This window comes from Odocoileus virginianus, unplaced genomic scaffold (genome assembly GCF_023699985.2).
Source record: "Odocoileus virginianus isolate 20LAN1187 ecotype Illinois unplaced genomic scaffold, Ovbor_1.2 Unplaced_Contig_1, whole genome shotgun sequence".
Taxonomy (NCBI): domain Eukaryota; kingdom Metazoa; phylum Chordata; class Mammalia; order Artiodactyla; family Cervidae; genus Odocoileus; species Odocoileus virginianus.
Window position 1 is genome coordinate 4,336,228 of NW_027224318.1, and position 22,969 is coordinate 4,359,196.

Below are 22,969 nucleotides of genomic sequence, written 5' to 3' on the forward strand. Positions count from 1 at the left end.
AATTTCATCAAGAGTATCAAACACAAACTTTATTTATCCAAATTTCTCCTACTCATTAACTTCTCTCTTCTGCTATTTGCTGCTTTTCCTCCCACATTCCCTATGTCATTGTTTACCATTGTGAAGAATATATATCACTGGGGACATATGAGATAATCTTAGGTAGTAGATGAAAAAACAATCTGTATTCTACTTTTCTATGTACTTGAAAATAGATGAATAAAATATATAAGTACACTAAGCCTGTAATTTCTATAATTTCCTTTTAAATAAGTTTAAGTTAAATTAGAGACAAATACATATTTTCCATCTCTTTTTCAGAGCATTGTATTAACAAGTCTCCTAGACTAAGCCAGATGACTTTTGAGGTCCTTAACAAAACAATAGCTTTTGTAAAGCAATTATATTCCAGGTTTTTTTAAAAAAGGAAAGAAAAACTTTTGAAAAATAAAACAATTATTTTGTCACATACTTCTAAACTCTGTATCCCATTTATCTCAACTTTGTTACCTCAGAGTGATTTCTCTGCACTCCAAGCATTGGAGCTTCTGGTCTTGGTCTTCTCTGTATTCCACTCCAAATCCTTATGCTTGTCAGGTCTAAAGCCATTTGTCTTTATAGCTTTACCTTTGCTAGTAATACCTCATAAATGAAATCACACAACCTGTAAAATTTTATTTCTGGCTTCTTTCGCTTAGTACAAATTTGAGATCTCTCCATGTTGTGCATGTGTCAACAGTTTGCTCATTTTAATTGCTGAGTTGTTGTACAAGGAATGAATACCCCATATCTTCTTCATTTACTCACCTGTTGAGGGGCATTTACATTGTTTGCAGATGTTGGCTAACATAAATTGTTACAAATGTTTGTGTAAAAAAAAAAAAAGCCCCCTTTTTCCCAGGATGTCTTTACTGGAGATGGGAGAAGAGATGGAGTTTTCATGTAACTAGGACTTTTAGTGGCCTGCTCTGATATGCTGGAATCCCTGAGACATGTATACAAACTACACCTCAGGCCCCATGAGTCTTGTTAGCTATGTCAAGCCTTTGGTATTAAAAAATACCTCTGAAATTTATTAAAGATTAAATATCTATTGTTTTATATATCATGGTCACTATACTTTTTGCTATAGCTATTATAACTAGCAGTACCAAATATAACTTTCTTTCCTAAATTCATAATAATAAAACTTTAAAGAAACTTTTAAAATTACAGATAAATAATAATTACAAGTGCCTCAGTTGTGGCACAAATCACCAAGGTGGTCCCTGAATGACTGAAATTCAAGAAGCACAGCCCTTTTCTCTGGAAAGAAACAATGAAGGGTACCATAGTTTAGACTCCAAAACAGAAACCTGGCAGGCAGCCTCTGCTCCTCTCTCTCCCTTCCCCTTCAGCCCATTGCTGATCCACATTGAGTCTCTTCATATAAGAAAGATTCTAAGTGGTGCTGCCCTTCCATGCCCGTTCAGCCTCCAAGGCAGCCCCAAGACATTTCTGTTACCCTAGGACCCAGTAGAAAACAGTTTGAGAACCACAAGATAAATTTCAAACCGTGTGATTAGGACTTCCAAGCTAAAAAGATCTGAGTTGGAGTCCTATGTCTCCCACTTACTAGCTGTCTGCCCCTAGTCATGTCTCTTACCATCTCTGAGATTGAATTTTATCATCTGTAAAACAGCAGTAGATTCTAGCAACAGGGCTGTTTCAAGGATTAAATTAATCACTGTGTATAGAGTTTGATATAACATTGCTTCTGGCTCATAACAGGCATTTAATGTGACTTTTCTTACCACTGTATACAGGACCTCCTGCCATGATGTGGCTTCTACCTACCCCTGTTTTGAGCTTCATCTCTACATGCATCCCCAAAACCCCAAGTCTTATGCTGCAGATATACCCAATTACTCACAGTCCCTCAATCACAGCATGCTATTTCAGACTTCCAATCTCTTAACTGATTTCCCTTCTAGAAATACTCATCCACCCATTCATCTAACAAATACTTTTTCATTCCCTTCATTATATCCTCCTTTCTCCTTAGTCTCCTACCATAAAACATTTTATTGCATCAGTTTGCTCACAAGTCTATCTCCTACTTAGGACTATGAACTTCTAGAGGGCAAGGGACCACTTGTCTTTGTATCCTCAACCTCTAGCATAAAACAGAGACAATAGTAGGTGTCCCATTCATATTTGTTAAGTGACTATACTAGAAAGCAAATTGTAAATGAAGCAACATTCTTATATTTCTATAGTAAGTTCTCAATACTTACGTGCATGATGCAAGCATCACTGGATATGCCACTTGGGGTAACAAAGCATCCTATCGGAAATCCTGTTGTACAGTACTTATTTCCATCATTTATATCATGACACCATATCACTGGCATATTATCAATAATCCTAAATATAAATATTTTTAAGGAAAAGATTTAACAAGCAATAATAGCATCATCTTACATATATTTAAGTTCAGATTCTTGTTTGTTTTTGTTTTGGCCATACCACATGGCTTGCAGGATCTTAGTTCCCTGACCAGGGATTGAACCCAGGCCCATGGCAGTGAAAGTGCCAAGTCCTAAACACTGGACGGCCAAGGAATTCCCCAGAAGCAGTTTTAAAATTTATTTAATATCTACCTGAAATTATATACTATTTTTTGTGACTTGGCTTTAATTAAAAATGTTAACTTATGGGGAGGAGGTGGGAGGGAGGGCTTAACAAGGAAGAGGTATATGTATACATACAGCAGATTGATGCTATTGTACAGCAGAAACTAATATAACATTGTAAAGAAATTACATTCCAATTATTTGTATTAATTTATTTGTACTCCAATACTTAAAAAATCTTTTTAAGAATCTGAACTTAAGGAATTCCCTGGTGGTCCAGTGGTTAGGACTCCATGCTTTCACTGCCAAGGGCCTGGGTTCAATCCCTGGTCAGGGAACTAAGATCCCCCATGCTGTGTGGCATGGCCAAAAAAAATGAAAAAAATAAATTTCAAAAAATTCTTCCACTCATTACCCATTCAGCAACTATTTATTGAACACCTGCCATATGCCAGGCACTAATACATAAATTTGTTTACAGATAAGAAATAAAAAGGATGCCATATAAAATCTAGCAAATAAAGAAGTCACCCACAAGTTTACCAATTGTCAAACATTGTTTTTCATTCTGTTCTCTTTCCTTGAAGATGATTTTTAAATCCCCAATCAACATTTCCCCCAATCTATTCCCAAATACCAGCATATTTTCAAAGGCTGCAAACTGGTTAATTACTTTACAGTAAAACTACTAATTTATACTATCACAACATACATTTTTCCAAAGGGAAATAAAATGCATAAAACTGCTTCTGAAGGGAACTGAAAATTTAAGTCATACAATGTCAGATGCCAAACCTACCAGTGATGTTGATAATTCAGTTGCATTCCTTTCTTCAAAAAATCCAGCTTTTTCTTTTGATCTTCCTTTGCTGAATCATAAGATTTCTTACAAACTTTCACACATGTCTCTGTCTTGTTAAAGGAAAACTGTTAAGAAAATTTAAAATATTAAGAGATTTGGACTAAGCTGTATAAACCAAATGTCACAAAGTAAGCACTTTATCTTCCAGATAAAACTTTTCTTCAGAGATTTCAGTATGCCATCATTCTCAACACTATTTCCTCTACACTTCAGTACACATCTGAAATAATTAAATTAGACACACACACACATAGGCACACACTGCTTTCAAGAGAACCTGCCTTCCTCAGTACTATATAAGGTGGGGTATAAAATCCACTGCAGCTTTCTATAAATTATCCTGATCTAGAACACTTCACTTTAAACTAATAATAAAATTGGTTGTAGTGATGGTTATAGCACTCTATGAATATACTGAAAAGCACTGAAATGGACACTTATGAGCGGGTGAATTATCTGGCATGCAAATGATCCCTCAATAAAAGTGTTACAAACAAATGATAAGAAAATATTTGAAACTTTTAATATGAAATCTCTTATTTACAAAGTCCGGCTACTGGAGATGACCAAGGTGGAGTGCTAGTGTTGTTAATCAGAAAACAATGAGCAAGAATAAACAATGAAAATTCAACATTTGATATCCTGAAATCATACAATATTAACCCAAACTGAGTTGAACTGTCATGTTCAGTGCAAAGCATAGCATTTCTTGGAAAGGTGCACTTTTCTTTTAGTACAATGATATAATAGGGGGAGTGTGTGCAACTTTAATCATCAAAAAGCAAATGCCTGACACACAGACCAATGGAACAGATCAACAGAGAACCTAGAATTACACCTACACAACTAGGCCCAAGTGATTTTTTTTTTACAAAGGTGCAAAAGCAAGTCAGTGGAGAAAGAACTGAAATTGTTGAAAAGGTCTTTTCAGCAAATGGTACTGAAGTAATTGCACACCTACAGGCCAAAAAAGAAAGAAAAATAATTTCAACCCAAACCTCACACCTTATATAAAAAAATTCAAAATGGATCACAGACTTAAAGATATAAAGCTAAATTATAAAACTTCTAGAAGAAAGCATAGAAAAAAATTTTTAGGCCCGAAGGCTATACAAAGTCTTCTTAGACTAGACACCAGAAGCATGATTCATAAAAAGAAAACTTGATTATTGGACCACATACAATTTAAAGTCTTTGCTTCATGAAAGACCCTAATAAGAAGTCCAAAAAAACAAGTCACAGACAGGCAGAAACTATTTGCAAATGACTGTTGCAACAAAGGAATCATAACTAGAATACATAAAGAATTCTGAAAACTAAACAGAAAAAGAACAGTAAATGGAGAACTTTAGGGAGCCTTGTGCTGATAGAACTATGCCATGTATTGACTGTGGTAGTATGTACACAAATCTGTATCACACACACACAAATAAGTGCATGTAAAACTAATGAAATCTAAATAAGCTCTGTGCATTGTCCAATGTTAATTCCCTGGTTTTGCTGTCATACTGTAGCTATACAAGATGTTGTTGTCAGTCACTCAGTCGTGTCCAACTCTTTGTGACCCCACAGACTGCACTACTACAAGCTTCCGGTCAAACTCATGTCCATTGAGTCATTGAGGCTATCTAACCATCTCACCCTCTGCCACCCTCTTCTTTCAATGTGCAAGATGTTACCATTGGGCAAACCTTGGCAAAGCGTACATGAGACCTCCCTGTTCATTCTTTTGTCATTTCCTGTGAATCTATAATTACTTCAAAATAAAAAGTTGTAAAACAGGCTAATGCCTGATAGTTTCACATATATGGATCAAATTATACACTTTCAATATGTGTAGTTTATTGTACTTCAGTTATACTTCCATGAAGTTGGGGAAAAAAGAAGAAAAAAATTAGTGCCTTCATAATCATAACTGCTCATGAAAACATCCTTACTCTATCCTCACACCTATTAAGAATTAAGGGCAATATCAATAGACACTGAGAGTCCAATTATATCTCCTTATATCACCCTACCCAAAATATGTAAGAACAAAAAATTAAACTTTTTCTCTTTATGAAGCAAAAATAAAACGCCAAAGGCAAAATCCTTGTGTGGAACCACCAACTACTGCAGAAAGCTTAAAGAGCATAGAGTCATCTCACAGTATCAGTCACTATGCTCAGTCTCTGAGTCATGTCTGACTCACTACGACCCCATGAACTATAGCCCTCCTTTGTCCATGGAATTTTCCAGGCAAGAATACTGGAGTGGGTTGCCATTTCCTCCTCTAGGGGATCTTCCCAATCCAGGGATCAAAACTCACGTCTCTTGCGTCTCCTGCATTGGCAGGCTGATTCTTTACCACTAGCGCCACCTGGGAAGCCCAGTGAAGTATATCAAAGTATCAGTGGAAGATATAAAGATCCACAGATACCAAAATCCACCACTGCCCAAGTCCCTCATATAAAATGGTGAAGTATATGGGGCTTCCTAGGTGGCGCTAGTGGTAAAGAACCTGCCTGCCAATGCAGGAGACATAAGAGACACTGGTTCCACCCCTAGGTCAGGAAGATCCCCTGGAGGATGGCATGGCAACCCACTTCAGTATTCTTGCCTGAAGAATACCATGGATAGAGGAGCCTGGTGGGCTACAGTCCAGAGGGTCACAAAAAGTCAGACATGACTGGGGTGACTTAGCATGCATGCATACACATATAACTTATACACATCCTCCCCTATATAGGTAACCCTTGAACAATGCAGAGGTTAGGGGATCAACCCTCCCTGAAGCTGAAAATCTACCTATAACTTATAGGTGGTCTTCCACATAGATGGTTCCTCTGAATGAGATTCCACATCCACAGATTCAGTCAACCATAGATCATATAGTGGGAAAAAAATCTGGGTATAAGTAGACCCACACTGTTCAAACTTGTGTTGTTCAAGGGTCAACTGTACTTCAGATCATCTCCAGATTACCTATAATACTTAATATACAATGTAAATGCTGTGCAACTAGTTTTAAGCATAATATAAATACTATGTAAATTCTAGTTTAGCTTTTGGGGACTCTAGAATTTTTTTACCTGAATATTTTTGATTCTCAGTTGGTTGAATCTTCAGATGCAGAACCCTCGGATTTGGAGGGCCAACTATATTAATGCATTCTTCTGGCAACACCAGTTTCTACCTCCTTTCCTTTTGCTTTTCCTTTTAAAGCAAAGACTCTTTGATATGACTGTTGACCCTTGAACAACTACAAGTTTGAACTACCCAGGTCCATTCTTATATGTGGATTTTTTTCAATAAATATACAGCAGACCCTCTGTATCTGTAGGTTTGACATCCACGTATTCAACCAACTGTGGATGGCAGATGGAAAACTTAACACATGAACCATGGTTCATTCAATCTACAGATGCAGAACCTGCCTATATGGAGGGCTGACTATGGTACTTTGAGCATATGTGGATTTTGGCATCCACCGTGGGTCCTGGAACCAACTTCTCATGGATACTGACAGACAACTCTGTATGTAGTCAGTTCTGAGAAGATTCATTTTAAAATAAAATTTAAAATAAGATCAACTGAATAACCTCATAAGGAGATGATGTTATTCTTTCTCCAAACAGGACTTGTCCGAGATTTTCAGAAGGGCTTTTCTTTTTGAAGTCATGACAGAAATCAAATCTAAAAAAAGAAAAGTTTAAGTAAGGTTAAAAAAAAATTCAACGAAGAAATCAGTCCTGATCATTTATCTAGCTGCTCCACCTTTCATGATAGATTCTATATTTCTCTTTAAATTGTTTAACCTCTGATAATTATGAATTTAGGATTCAAAATGCTCATGATACTGCTCTTGACTTTTGTAATGTAGGTAATTACAATCAGAAAGAAACCAACACTATTTTTAGGGTTAAACTTTGAATGACATGTAAGCACAAATAAGGAAATCATGGCTTAAAGTCTGTACTGATTCTAACCTGAGACATTTAGAAACTGTAATTATCAGTTCTGACCAAAGGGGAATTTAAAAAAAGCCCTCAACACATTCTCACATATTCACAAATCAAATGGTTACTAACTGAAAAGAATCACAACTACCTTTAAGTAAATTTGAATGTAAAATGGTCTAGGTAGAAGATAAAATAAATAGTAGGCCTGAGTAATATTTTTAATACTCATACTAACACCCTACATTTACACCTGGTATTTTAATGAAAATGAGACCTGATTTTATTTCTGCCTAATTAGAGGCAGTAAAGCCATACCAAAGGAAACTATGATCATTTTTTTCCAAGAAGTGCATCATTTGTTGTTATTGTCAAATGAATGATCATACTTAATCTTCAATATGTAATAACTACTCACTACTAAACTAAGCACCTTCATCCATTAAAATCTTAGTAGAAACCTACCTATTCGATGTTTTGGAAATAAGGTACAACTGCAAAGATACTTTTTCAAGGTTCAAAATGTCCCAAATTTATAATTTGCCTTTCTTAGCAAGAAAAATCAAGAATGGAAACTTCATAATCTTTTAAGCATTTATCTCACATTGAAAGTTCTCTATTCTAATCATTTTTTCCTGTTACCTTTATTATAATATTACCATCGCATTTCTTAATACACCCATGGCTTGCATTCACTAACTTTAAAAACTGAAGGCACATCTTAACAGTATTATATCATAATTGTGATATAAATTAATCACAATTATATCAACTATATCAGATATAATTATAATACTTATAACTTACGTATTATATTCATAAGGTAGCACAGACTCTACTGAGTCCAATCTGTTTACATACATTTCTATTGATGACTGCAAGAAGGAAAAAAAATATTAATTAATAATACAAAGTAAAATAAGGTAGCACTTGCAAAATACATAATAATGAAGTAACTGAAAGGTAATTGGGTTTATTACTCCCATCAATTTATAACTGTATATTTATAAATTTATAACTTAGTGTAGTGTTATATGTTTATAACACAATACAGTTATAAATTTTAACACAGTATAGCTATAAATTCATAACATTTCATTTATCTGGCATCATCAGGGTCTCTGAACATATGAATTTTTCATATACCTCAGCCATTCTTAACTTTTTTTAATCATAAAACCCTTTGAGAATATGATGAAAACTATGGCCCCTCTCCCCAGAGAAGCACACACATTCACCAAATTCCCTATTCAGCTTTAAGAGTCTTCATAGGGACCCTAGCATCCATGGAACTCAAGAACTTGAAATAATTAAGCTACCTGCATAAGTGCTTTTTTTTTGCATTATTTTAACTATTTTTATAATTATTCTAAAATACACTTCACTGTTTCCTAACTTAAACAGAACATTATGATCACAATTTAACCTTCCTTGATGACTCAGGGTCATTTTGAGCATCAGCCATTGCACTTGCTTTGACTCTGTGACACCTTCAGTATCAAGTGAAATGAGAAGAGTTATTTGTCCCAAAACTGAATGGCAAGAGATAACTACTCACACCCCGGCTACCCACACCCCCTCAACTCTACCAAAGAATATAAACTTACGTGTAAAGATTTTATGTCTCTTTCCTTATGGCTGTTGCAGTCATTAACATGTATACTATGATCTTATTTTGGGAAAAAAAATGCATGTGAACTCTCATTCACTCCTGGTTGGGAATGTAAAATAGTAGAGCTACTTTGGAAGACAGTTTAGCAGTTTCTCACAAAACTAAACATACTCTTACCACATGATCCAGCAATTGTGTTCCTTGGTATTTACTCAAAACAGTTGAAAACATGTCCACACAAAAAACTTACACACAATGTTTATGGCAGCTTTATTCATCATTGTCAAAATTTGGAAGCAACCAAGGTGTCCTTTACTAAATGAATAGATAAATGTACTGTGACACATCTAGACAATGGAATATTATTCAGCACTAAAAGGAAATGAACTAGTCCACTATAAAAAGACAAGAAAGAGACTTTAATCATATTACTGTGTGAAAGAAGCCAATCTGAAAAGGCTACATACTGTATGATTCCAACTATATGACATTCTGGAAAAGGCAGACATGTAGAGACAATAAATACATCACTGGTTGTCATGGATTAAAGGGACATTAGGATGAGTGAGCAGAGAACATAGAGGATTTTTAGGGTAGTGAAATTACCCTGTATGATATTATAATGATGGATACACATCACTATACATTTGTTCAAACTCATAGTATGTACAACACTAAGATTAAACTGTAATGTAAACTATGGACTTTGGGTGATAATGTTATTCAGTGAAGGTTCACCAACTGTAAGAACTGTACCTCTGGTTGGGGATGTTAATAATGGGAGAGGCTATGCATGTGTGGGGGGGGCCAAGGCATATGGTAACTCTATATACTCTCTGCTCAATTCTGCTGCGAATCTAAAACTGCTCAAAAAAATAAAGTTTAATGAAAGTATAAATGCACACTGTTGTTCAGTCGCTCAGTTGTGTCTGACTCTTTGTGACTCCGTGGACTGCAGCACACCAGCCTTCCCTGTCCTTCAAGGTCTCCCAGAGTTTGCTCAAATTCCTGTTCACTGAGTCAGTGATGCCATCCAACCATCTCATCTCACTACCTGATTTCTGCCTATCTGAAATCAAGAGGCTGGACACTATCTGATTTCAGCCAATCAGAAATCAAGAGGCTGGACACTATTGAATTCGGGAAGTTTGGCATACTAAACATAAAATGAGAGACTCACCAAAGGAAAGAAGGTACAATCTCAGAATCGAAAGTAGAACACATTTAAGGAGGTATGTAAATCTAAAAAGAAAAGAGCTTACAAAAAAAGAAATTCCAGACATTTTATATGGTTAAAGATTATATTATTTTTGCTAGGAAGTCTGCTGTAATAAAGAAGAAAGAGCCAGGCAGGACTAGGCATTACCAGTCAGAGAAAAGGCAGGTGTAAAATTATTTTTAATGCCATTTCTTATTTACTGTATTTGGCAAGATGATGGCTCAAAACACTACTATCAATACTTCTCACAGGAAAAGGCAAGCTCCAGGTTTTAAGTGCAAATTTGCTGCACCTATACCTGGTCTCTAAAAACTCCAACTTTCAGTTTGTTAAGTCTGTAGTCAAGCCACACCTAGCACTGTTCTTAGCTCTAAAGCCTTTGTGGTTCCTTCTACCAAAACATTGCTCACACACTTGACTGGCAACTTGAGATCAGAAAATAAGTCTTACTATTCAGTAATATTTTTTGAATGCATTACTTGCAAAAAAAAATTTACAATGAGCTTCTAGTTTAAAAAAATAAGGCTGCCAAAGAAGGAAGTCAAAAACTTATCAGGGGGTTTGTGGACGTGTGGAAGAGGAACTGAGCAAGAGATCTCTGACTAAAGAAAACTTATAATGATAATGGTCACCACTTACTGAAAGCTTACCATGTGCCAGATGTTTTTGTCAGTGCTTTTCATACCTTGTCTAATTTTATTCTCACAAGTCTGAGAGGTAAATATTATCTTGCTGTTTGCAGAGAGGGCCCAAGGGAAACCAACATGAATTAACAAGAATTAAACAGGTAAAAGTCTGAGACCACAGGTGTGAGGAGTAACACACATGGTGTGACTATACATAAGATCAAGTGAGAAGTGTGTCTTGACAGGCAGGTTGTATAAGGGGGACAACAGGAAGGGGAAGTGAGGGAGAAGACTATACGTAGCGGAAGAGGAAGGAACCACCGGAAGAGGAAGGAAAGAGCTATGACGGGGCGGGGCTATGGAGGGGAGGGGCCACGGAGGGGAGGGGCTATGACGGAAGAGCAATGGCGGGCAGGGGCTATGACGAGGAGGAGCTATGACTGGGCGGAGCTATGACAGGGGAGGAGCAACCAATTGGGAGGGGGGAGGTTGGAACAACTTAGAGGGGGCTGTGAGGGAGTAGGCGGGACCAAGCAGGAGCAGGAACTGGGGGGACCGAGACAAGGAAGGGGCGGGGCCAAGGGGAGGGCGGGGGCAAAAGGGAGGGCAGAACCTAGGGGAAGAGGGGAAGGGAGGGGCTGAGCTGAGAGGGAGGGGACGGGAGGGGAGGGGCTGAACCGAAAGGGAGAGAAAGAGGATCAAGGGAAAAAGATAGATCCGGATCCGCCAGGTGCAAGGCTCTGCGATCGAGACCCTGAGACACACCCACAGAGGGGGCTTCGGCATTCCGGGCAGAGTCAGAGAGCTCTCAGCACTGGTCGGCCCCGGTGTGCCCGATACTCCAACCCGAAGCCTTCCCCTCACATCTCACTTCGTCCCTCTAGTCCTCACCTTACAGTAATTGGTCTCTTTGTTCACTTCGCAGAAATTGACTGACGACAACCCGGGAAGATAGAAAGCGGTGGAGCTGGCGGTCTGAAGACCCAGGATCAGTCCCAGCCCTAGCAACACTCTGAGCCAGGGGAGGGTGGGCCATCGGCTCCAGGGGTTGGTTCCCAGGCAGGAACCACGAGTACTCATTTTAGTAGCGGGTTCTGCGCTTGGGGACACACACCAGGGGCGTGACTGGACCCAGTGGAGAGAAGAAGCGGAAATTATAAGGAAAACCGTGAAAGGACAGAGAGCCCAGACCGGCTAGTGAGACTTAGCACTCTGGGGAAGGCCACCTGTTCAGACGAGATACTGGCTTGGAACTCGGTTGCTAGGCGACCTGGCTGCTTTTATGAGCGCGCGCGCGCGCCGTACGCATGCGTGATGGTCCTGCTGCGTCTTCCCCCGCCCTCCCCCCCCAACCCCCCCCACCCCCCCCTTCCCAGCATCCCCTGCGGAACACGTTCCCGCGGTTTGGGCGGCTTCTCGCGGGCTTCCTTCAGAGGTTCCTCGCGGAGTCTGGAGGGAGGGTGCAGAGTAGGGGGATGGTTGCGAGGTGAGGATGCAGTCGGAGAGATTTAAAGTTTCTAACATCCCAGAGTCTGGCATCCTCTTGGTTTTGCCTCTCAGCACCAGAGTAGCAGGGTTACCGGGTGGTAAGCCTCCCGGCCATCTTCAGCTCTCGCTCCAGGTGGGTGGAAAGGAGAAGACAGGGAATTCCTGGACCTTGTAGCCCACTATGATTATTAATACAGGCTTGAAATGCAGCTAATCCAAAACTGTAAGTGTACATTGCATGTTACCGTTGTTCAGTCACTAAGTCGTGTCCCAGTCTGCAAGCCCAGGGACTGCAGCAGACCAGGCTCTTCTGTCCTATTTCTCCCGGAGCTTGCTCGAGTTCATGTCCATTGAATCCGTGATCCCATCCAACCATCTCATCCTCTGTAGTCCCCTTCTACTCCTGCCCTCAGTCTTTCCCAGCATCAGGGTCTTTTCCAATGAGTCAGCTCTTCACATCAGATGACCAAAGTATTGGAGCTTCAGCTTCAGCATCAGTCCTTCCAGTGAATATTCAGGGTTGATCTCCTTTAGGATTGACTGGTTTGATCTCCTTGCTATCCAAGGGACTCTCAAGAGTCTTCTCCAGCACCACAGTTCAAAAGCATCAATTCTTCACACTCAGCTTTCTTTATAGTCCAACTCACATCCATACATGACTACTGGGAAAACCATAGCTTTGACTATAGGGACCTTTGTTAGCAAAGTGATGTCTCTGCTTTTTAATATGCTGTCTAGCTTTGTCATAGCTTTCCTTCCAAGGAGCAAGTGTCTTTTCATTTCATGGCTGCAGTCACTGTCTGCAGTGATTTTAGAGTCCAAGAAAATAAAATCTGTCACTGCTTCTACTTTAACCCCTTCTATTTGCCATTAAGTGATGGGACCAGATGCCATGATCTTAGTTTTGTTTTATATTGAGTTTCAAGCCAGTTTTTTCCCTTTCCTCTTTGACCCTCATCAAGAGGTTCTTTAGTTCCTCTTCACTTTTTGCCACCAGCGTGTTATCATCTGTATATCTGATGTTATTGATATTTCTCCAGGAAATCTTGATTCCAGCTTGTAATTCATCCAACCCAGCATTTTGCTTGATGTACTCTGCATATAAGTTAAATAAGCAGGGTGATAATATACAGCCTTGATACTCCTTTCCCAACTTTGAACCAATCCATTGTTCCATGTCTGGTTCTAACATTGCTTCTTGACCCTCATACCAGCTTCTCAGGACACAGGTAAGGTGGTCTGCTTCTCCCATCTCTAACAGTTTTCCACAATTTGTTGTGATCCACACATTCAAAGGCTTTATCATAGTTAATGATGCAGAATTGGGTGTTTTTCTGGAATTCCCTTGCTTTCTCTATGATCCAGCAAATGTAGGCAATTTGATCTCTGGTTCCTCTGCCTTTTCTAAACCCAGCTTGTACATCTGGAAGTTCTTGGTTTACATACTGCTGAAACCTAGCTTGAAGGATTTTGAGCATAACCTTGCTAACATGTGAAATGAACGCAATGGTACAATAGTTTGAACATTCTTTAGCATCACCCTTCTTTGAGATTGGTTTGAAAACTGACCTTTTCCAGTCCTGTGGTCACTGTCAAGTTTTCCAAATTTGCTGACGTATTGAATGCAGCACTTAACAGCATCATCTTTTAGGATTTGAAATAGCTCAGCTGGAATTCCATCACCTCCACTAGCTTTGTTTGTAATAATGCTTCCTAAGGCCCACTTGACTTCACACTCCAGGATGTCTGGCTCTAGGTGAGTGACCACACCATCATGGTTATCTGGGTCATTAAGACCTTTTTGTATAGTTCTTCTGTGTATTCTTGTCACCTCATCTCTTCTGCTTCTGTTAGGTCCTTACCATTTCTGTCCTTTATCATGCCCATCCTTGCATGAAATGTTCCCTTGATATCTCCAGTTTTCTTGAAGAGATCTCTAGTCTTTCCCATTCTATTGTTTTCCTCTATTTCTTTGCATTGTTCATTGAAGAAGGCCTTCTTATCTCTCCTTGCTATTCTCTGGAACTCTGCATTCAGTTGGGTATATCTTTCCCTTTCTCCCTTGCCTTTCACTTCTCTTCTTTCCTCAGCTATTTGTAAAGCCTCCTCAGACAACCACTTTGCCTTCTTGCATTTCTTTTTCTTTGGTTTGGTTCCAGTCACTGTTTCCTGTACAGTGTTGCAAACCTCCATCCATAGTTCTTCAGGCACTTTATTTACCAGATCTAATCCCTTGAATCTATTCATCACCTCCACAGTATAATCATGGGAGGTGATTATTAACCTCCCAAGTATAAACCACCAAGTATAAACCACGGGATTTGATTTAGGTCATACCTGAATGGCCTAGTGGTTTTCCCTACTTTCTTCCATTTAAGCCTGAATTTTGCAATAAGGAGCTGATGATCTGAGCCACAGTCAGCTCCAGGTCTTGTTTTTGCTGACTGTATAGAGCTTCTCCATCTTTGGCTGCAAAGAACATAATCTGATTTCATACTGATCACCTGGTGATGTCCATGTGTAATGATCTCTTGGGTTGTTGGAAAAAGGTGTTTGCTATGACCAGTGTGTTCTCTTGACAAAACTGTTAGCCTTTGTCCTGCTTCATTTTGTACTCCAAGGCCAAACTTGCCTGGGTATGTCTTGACTTCCTACTTTTGCATTCCAATCTCCTGTGATGAAAAGGACACCTTTTTTGGTGCTGATTCTAGAAGACGTGGTAGGTCTTCACAGAACTGTTCAACTTACACTTCTTTGGCATCAGTCGTTGAGTCATAGAGTTGGATTATGGTGATGCTGGATAGTTTGCCTTGCAATGGTACATTGCACACCAGGCTTCAAAGACTTTACATGATAAAAAGAATGCAAAACCTCCCCAACTTCATATTGATTACATGTTGAAATGATAATACTTAGGGTGAAAGTGAAAGTTGCTCAGTCATGTCTGACTCTGCAACCCCATGGACTGTAGCCCACCAGGCTCCTCTGTCCATGGAATTCTCCAGGCCAGAATACTGGAGTGGGTAGCCATTCTCTTCTCCAGGGGATCTTCCCAACCCAGGGATTGAACCCAGGTCTTCTGCATTGCAGGCGGATTCTTTACTGTCTGAGCCACCAGGGAAATATTGCATTAAATAAAACATTAAAATTAACTCCGTTTCTTTTTTGTGACTTAATTGTTTACTGAACTGTAGTTGATTTACAATGTTGTATTAGTTTCAGGTGTACAGCACAGTGATTCAGTTATATATGTATATATATATTCTTTTTCAGATTCTTTTCCATTATAGGTTATTACAAGATATTGAATATAGTTCCCTGTACCATACAGTATGTCCTTGTGTTTACTTTATAATAATAATGTGCATCTGTTAATCTCAAACTCCGAATTTATCCCTTTCTTCATTTTTTTAAGTGTGGCTACTAGAACATTTAAGATTACATATGGAGCTCTAATTATATTGCTGTTGGACAGTACAAGTCTGGGGAAGGAGGAAAAAGGGGAGGAAGCTGAAGAAGAGAGAGTAGAAGGAAGGGGGGTGCTCTTAGATTCTGAAAGAAAGTTTTCTTTCTCTTAGGGCAGCGATCTTATTTTGCAACCTCTGTCAGAATCCTTACCTTCTGCTTCTAGTTCTGTCTGTTAATGCAAAGTGTCTGTATTTGCACCTAGAGAGTATTGTAGGTGCATGCTCAATCTTGTCTGACTCTTTGTGACTCCAGGGACTGTAGTCCGCCAGGCTCCTCTGTTCATGGGATTTTTCAGGCAAGAATACTGGAGTGGGTTGCCATTTCCCACTCCAGCAGATCTTCCCAACCCAGGGATTGAACCTGCATCTCCTGCAAGTCTCCTGCATTGCAGGTGGACCCTACTGCTGAGCCACCGGGGGAAGCATTGTAGGCATCACAGAACAAAAATAGAAGATCTTATTTTTCCTCGTGTCTCAAGAGTTTTAGTGAACAGAGGTCATTTGTTTATGTTGAGATGTGTGCGCCTGGCCAAGGGTATTTCTGTGCAAGTTCCCTCGCTCCAAGAGGTCTGCATCTTCTGCAGATTGGCAGGGGCGATTCAAGACCAAACAAAGGCAGCTAACTGGCCAATAGCAGAAGCTGGAAGAAATTTTAGCGAGTTAACTCCTGGACCCAAGAGGTAGGAAAAGTTGCTAGGGAAATGAATGGAGAAAATGTACTAATGATCAGAATTAGTCATGTTGTTAGTAAAAGGATTGAACTTGACCAAGAAAACTGGAGTGGCCCCCGTAAAGATTTGGAAAACAGGATAACCCAGCAGGCCGGAACTGCTGCAGGACTGGGCAGCCTGCCAAGTGCCTGCGGATTCTGCTAACCCAGGAGGGTGGGGTTCTGGGCACTGCCTGGAGGAGGGGTGCCCCCCAGGTCCTCTACAGGATGCCTGCCCCCGCCCCTGTGCTCACTCTCCAGAGAGATTCTGAGAAGCAGGAAAGAGCAGTGGTCAGCAGATTACCATCCTCACCCTCTACAACTCCAATAGTGCCATCAAAGTTTTCCATTAAAGCTCCCTGCCATGCTGTGTCTCTTAACCTCAAGAAGTGAAGCATCACAGAAAGCTATGTCCCCATTCTCTGCAACAAGACAGCCCTCCTGGTGTTATCAGTGTGTGATCATCACCAGCTCCAGCCTTCTGCCAGGCCCGGAGATACAGCACATTCTCTGTGCTATAGAGGCTCTGTGAATTTGTCTTCTGCCTCTTCACTCGATTGCCTTGGGAGACTGACCTAAGAAAATAATGGTACAATTTATGCCAGAGAATATTTTTCCTATGTATTCTCTTCTAGGTGTTTTATGGTGTCGTGTCTTATATTTAAGTCTCTAATCCACTTTGAGTTTATTCTTGTATATGGTGTTAGAGAATGTTCTACAATTATTTCATTCTTTTAGCTGTGCAGTTTTCGCAGCACCACTTATTGAAGAGACTGTCTTTTCTCCTTTGTATATTCTTGCTTCCTTTGTCAAAGATTAATTGACCACAGGTGTGTGGGTTTATTTCTGGGCTCTCTATTCTGTTCCATTGATCTATCTGTATGTTTTTTGTGCTAACACCACACTATTTTGATTACTGTAGATTTATCTGAAGTCTGGAAGGGTTGTCTCTTGCTTTATTCTTTTTCCTCAGTATTGCTTTGACAGTTCTGAGTCTTTTATGATTCCACAGTGTTTTTAGGATTATTTGTTCTGTGGGAAAATGCCATGGATAATTTGATAGGGGTTACATTAAATCTCTAGATTGCTCTGGATAGTATGGCCATTTTAAGGATATTAATTCTTCTAATCCAAGAGCAAGGGGGTATCTTTCCATTTCAAAGAAATTAGTTTCTTAATGTAAACTATGCCCCAAACTCCAGGAAGACATGGGTTCTCTCTCCTGAGCCATGATGATTGGTGGAAAAGTAGAGCATGAGCACTGTACTAATTTTCTGTGCTTACTTGTCACTCTCCCTCTATTGAAAGTAAGCTTCTTGAGCACAGGATCCATTTCTTATCTTCAAATCCATAGCACACGGCTGGGCCCTTTGTAATTCAGAATAAATGAAAAAATGAATTAATAAATGAACTCACACTGTCACAGACATTTTGTGTTTTACCTCATTTGGAAATCAAAAAAGGATGCAATCAAAGGACGGACAAGAGTAAGTATAGATAAGAAGGATAATACCCCCTTTATTTATGTAGCAGTAGAGTTTGCAAATTTTGTGCCCATCCATTACTTCAAGTGATTAAGAGGTAGGCAGGGTATTTATTTAATGTGAAGTAACTTAGACCAAGAGAAGTTAATTTGCTTGTCCAAGGTCACACAGATAATAGATGGCCAAGTCAAGGCTGGAAAACAGGTCTCCTGATATCTAATATAGTTCTTAAATTAATGGAATTAAAAGAAAGTGAAGGAATTCTCTGATGGTCCAGTAATTAGAACTCCGTGATTTCACTGCAGGCTCCCCAAGTTCAATCCTTGGTTGGAGAATTAACATCCTGCAAGCTTTGTGGCATTGCCAAAAATAAAGAAATGTTTTAAAAGGAAGTGAAAAGGGTGGGATGTTTCGAGAGAATAACATCGAAACATGTATATTATCTATAGTGAAACAGATCACCAGCCCAGGTTGGATGCATGAGACAAGTGCTCGGGCCTGGTGCACTGGGAAGACCCAAAGGGATTGGGTAGAGAGGGAGGTGGGAGGGGGGATCGGGATGGGGAACACATGTAAATCCATGGCTGATTCAATGTATAACAAAACCCACTACAATATTGTAATTAACCTCCAACTAATAAAAATACATGAAAAAAAAAGGAAGTGAAAAATGTTTGGTAATAAAAAAAGAAAGAAACTCATTTTATAATGTAGCTATTACATTTCCAGCTACATTAACTAAGAATGTTCTGGAAACAAGCAGATAAAGGATTAAGCAAAGCATATAAATATCAGGTTAGGAGCTATCTTTGACAAAGGCACATAGATTTAACCATGGGATTTGTGAAATACAGTGCCACTCGGACAATATTGGAAAGGAAGAGGAATGCACTTCACAAGGAATGGCACTTCACAAAAGCAGATGCTTCAGGACACGTTAGTGAAAATGTATAAAACAGACCAATGCAACTACTAGGTTTTAATAGTTATTTTTCCCCATGTTTCTAACCGTGTGGAGTTAAAGGTATCCAAGCTACAATTCCCATCCTCTTTCCAGTTCACTTCAACGTGCCCATACCAAAATTGAGTAGAACAAAGGAATACTGGGATCCAGCAGAATCATACTCTATTTAAGCCACGTTTCTAAATCAGCATATTGGAATATCAAAAAGAGAACTAACCTGCCATGGTAGGTCAATGTGTCAGCTCCAGAAACTACATCACATGTTTCATAGATAGGGCCAGATTAGCTTATTCCTTGGGCTTCCCGCCTCAGCTCACTTTTCCCTTCCCCATTGCCCACAGTCTAAATATGTTTCTCTCAAAACTGATAGTACAAATGTGATCATGTCACACTCCTCTCTAAAATCACTTACTGGGGCTTCCCTGGTGGCTCAGTGGTAAGAATCTGCCTGCCAATTCAGGAGACACAGGTTCAATCCCTGGATCCGGGAAGATCCCACGTACCGCGGAGCAACTAAGCCTGTGCGCCACCACTCTGGCGGAGTCTGTGCACTAGAGGGAACCAGGGGCTTCCCTAGTGGCTCAGATGGTAAAGAATCTGCCTGCAATTCAGGAGACCCAGGTTCAATCCCTGGGTTGGGAAGATCCCCTGGAGAAGGGAATGGCTACCCACTCCAGTATTCTTGCCTGGAAAATCCCATGGACAGAGGAGCCTGGCGGGCTACAGTCCATGGGGTCACAAAGAGTCAGACACGACTGAGTGACTAACCCTAGGATTAGAAACTTGGTTCTGCTCCGATGCTGCTCCTTTAGAGAGAACCACAGCAACTGCGCCCACGTGCCGCAGCTCCTGAAGCCTGTGCGCCCCAGAGGCCGGACTCTGAACTGGAGAAGCCACCGCAATGAGAAGCCCGCACACCGCCGCTCCAGAGTAGCCCCCACTCGCCGCAGCCAGAGAAGAACCCGCACAGCAGCAAAGACCCAGCACAGCCAAGACCCAGCACAGGAAGAAAATAAATAAATATAATTAGAATCCTTTACTGAGCAAATTAATGCAATATGGGGTCCCAGATTGGATCCTGCTGCCCGCACACACACACACACACACACACACACACACACACACACGCAGAAGGACATTAGTGGGAAAACTGGTGAAATCCAAATAAAGTCTGTAGTGTATTTAATATTAATGTATTGTACCAATCTTGATTTCTTAGTTTGATCATTCTACCGTGGTTATGTAAGAGGTTCATGTTAAAGGAAGCTCAGTGAATAGGTATATGACACCTTTCTGTACTATTTTTGCAACTCTTGAGTAAATCTAAAATTATCTCAGAATAAAAAGTGGGGAAAAAAATCTTCTCCTAGCTCTTCATTACCCTAAGGATTAAGTACAAATTCTTTGCCTTTGCTCAGGAAGACCTGCATGACCTAACCCTTCAGCCCCACATACGTACAAGCTCCAGCATCAAAATTTAGTGCAGGGAAGGAGGGCGGAGGGCGATGGGGAAGGATGGGAATTCCACTCCCACAGTCAGGCCACTCTCCGATTCTGCTCCAAAAAACTACTTACAGTTACATGAAAAGGCCATTCTCTCTAGCCTCTGAACAAATTGATCCTTGCTGTTTCTTCATCTAGTAGGCTCTGCTGATCCTTCCACCCCCCTCTTCCACCTTTTGCTTAGCTTAAATCTTGCTTGTATATTTCTTGGAAAGTTACCTTTTCTAGCAAATCTTCTCTGACAACCTGCCCCCCTACTCCACATATATACCACTCCCTCCCCACAGATACACCACAGAGTTGGATTAAGTGTCCTTTATATGTGCTCCCACTACACCCTATGCATTTTTGTGATTTGTCACTTTCACACTGTATTATAGTTCTGTCTCCCACATTTGTCAGTTGTTGACTCTGGGTCTTCTCCTTCTAGCCACACCTATGACTTTCATACAGCAAGGCAGCCATTAAAATAGCTTGATTTCTAAATTCCATATATAGTATATCCATGGCTGATTCATGTCAATGTATGACAAAAACCACTACAATATTGTAAAGTAATTAGCCTCCAACTAATAAAAATAAATGAAAAAAAAAGTTTTAAAAAAAATAGCTTGATTTCACAGGTTTAAAACTTTTGAGGATTGAGTTTTTCATTCAAGTAATTATTCATATAGTTTATATATTCTGTGATACAGTGAGACTGGAGAGTTTTCATTTTTTTCCTTGATACTGTTGAGTTTCTGTGAGTCATATTTCTGCACCAGTATTAACTTATTATCCAAAGGGTACACTATATCCCTTTATTATGGGGATCATTGAGAAATGATCAATGAAATAAGTCTATTTAGCTTCTATCACTATGCATACTTCATCTTTGTGATGAAACTTTTAGTATTTACTCTCTTAGCAACTTTCAAATATGCAATACAGTGTTATTAACTATAGTCACTGTGTTATACACTACACCCCATGGGACTTATTTTATAGCTGGAAGTTTGTACCTTTTCACTCCCTTCACGTATTTTACCCACCCCCAATCCTCCACCTCTGGCATCCACCAATCTCTTCTCTATACCCATGAGCTCAGTTTTTGTTCTTTTGTTTTGTTTAGATTCCACATATAGATGACAGCATATGGTATTTATCTTCCTTTGTCTGACTTACCTCACTTAGGATATCGCCCTCGGGTCTATCCGTATTGTCATGAATGGCAAGATTTCCTTCTTATTGTGGCTGAATAATATTCCATTTGTGTGTTGCATGCATGACTGTGTATCTATATATCTGTCCATCACATTTTCTTTATCCATTCATCCATCGATGATGGACATTTAAGTTGCTTTCCTGTATCTCGGCCATTGTAAATAATGTTGCAAAGGATGTGGGGGAAGGGGCAATGTATCTTTTCCAGTTACTGTTTTCATTTTCTTTAGATAGATACCTAGAAGTAGAATTGACTGAATCATATGGTAGTTCTATTTTTAATTTTTTGAGGACCCTCCATATTGTTTTACATAGTTGTTGTTGTTGTTTAGTTGTTCAATCATGTCTAACTCTTTGCAACCCTATGGACTGTAGCCTGCCAGGCTCCTCTGTCCATGGGGATTCTCCAGGCAAGAATACTGGAGTGGGTAGCCATTTCCTTCTCCAGATCTTCCTGACCCAGGGATTGAACCTGAGTCTCTTGCATTGCAGGTGGATTCTTTACTGCTGAGCCACCTGGAAAGCCTGTTTTCTATACTGGCTATACCAATTTCTTTCCTTCCCTGATAGCTGAGTTGGTAAAGAATCTGCCTGCAATGCAGGAGACCCTGGTTCGATTCCTGGATCAGGAAGATCTGCTGGAGAAGGGAAAGGCCACCTACTCCAGTACCCTTGCCTGGAAAATCCCATGGACAGAGGAGCCTGGTAGGCTGCAGTCCATGGGGTTGCAAGGAGTCAGACACGACTGAGTGACTTCACTTTCCTTTTCCTTTGTACCAGTTTACATTCCCACCAACACTGCATGCTTTTTTCTACATCCTTGCTAATATTTGTTATTTCTGTTCTTTTTGATAATAACCATTGCAGGAGGTGTGAGAAGATATCTCTTTGTGGTTTATTTAATTCTTTATTTTTGACTGCACTGGGTCTTCATTGCTGCAGGCGGGCTTTCTCTAGTTGTGGCGAGAAGGGGCAACTCTATTTACGGTGCACAGGCTTCTCACTGTGTTGGGTTCTCTTGTTGCGGAGCACAGGCACACATTTGGGAGAGTACTGAATGAGAAGAGGATCTAGGGCAAGTCTTTAAAAAAATTCAACAAATTTGTGGTCTCGTAGAGAAGAATAAGGTTCAGGGTTGTTAGAAAAAGAGCAGGCAGAGAGGTAGGTGGAAAACCAGAACGTTAAATATAAAAGAGCTTAGAAGTCAAAGGAAGAGACTATTTCAAGGAGAAAGTGGCCAAGAGGAAAAAAAAAGCCAAGTAAAAGAGCAGAAAACATC

At 39.9% G+C, this 22,969-nt stretch overlaps 1 protein-coding gene across 1 annotated transcript in view; it reads right to left on the minus strand.

The window, feature by feature from the left end:
- The window catches only part of LOC110133944 (transmembrane 9 superfamily member 2-like), an 84,918-nt gene extending 72,766 nt beyond the window's left edge, over positions 1-12,152 (minus strand). Inside the window, exons 1-5 of the mRNA XM_020888202.2 lie at positions 11,764-12,152; positions 8,223-8,290; positions 7,059-7,152; positions 3,415-3,542; positions 2,277-2,406 (exon numbers count right to left, since the gene is read on the minus strand). Coding sequence (XP_020743861.2) covers positions 2,277-2,406; positions 3,415-3,542; positions 7,059-7,152; positions 8,223-8,290; positions 11,764-11,952 — 609 coding nt within the window. The 5' untranslated portion in view covers positions 11,953-12,152. The remainder of the gene's footprint in view (positions 1-2,276; positions 2,407-3,414; positions 3,543-7,058; positions 7,153-8,222; positions 8,291-11,763) is intronic.
- Positions 12,153-22,969: the final 10,817 nt, after the last annotated feature.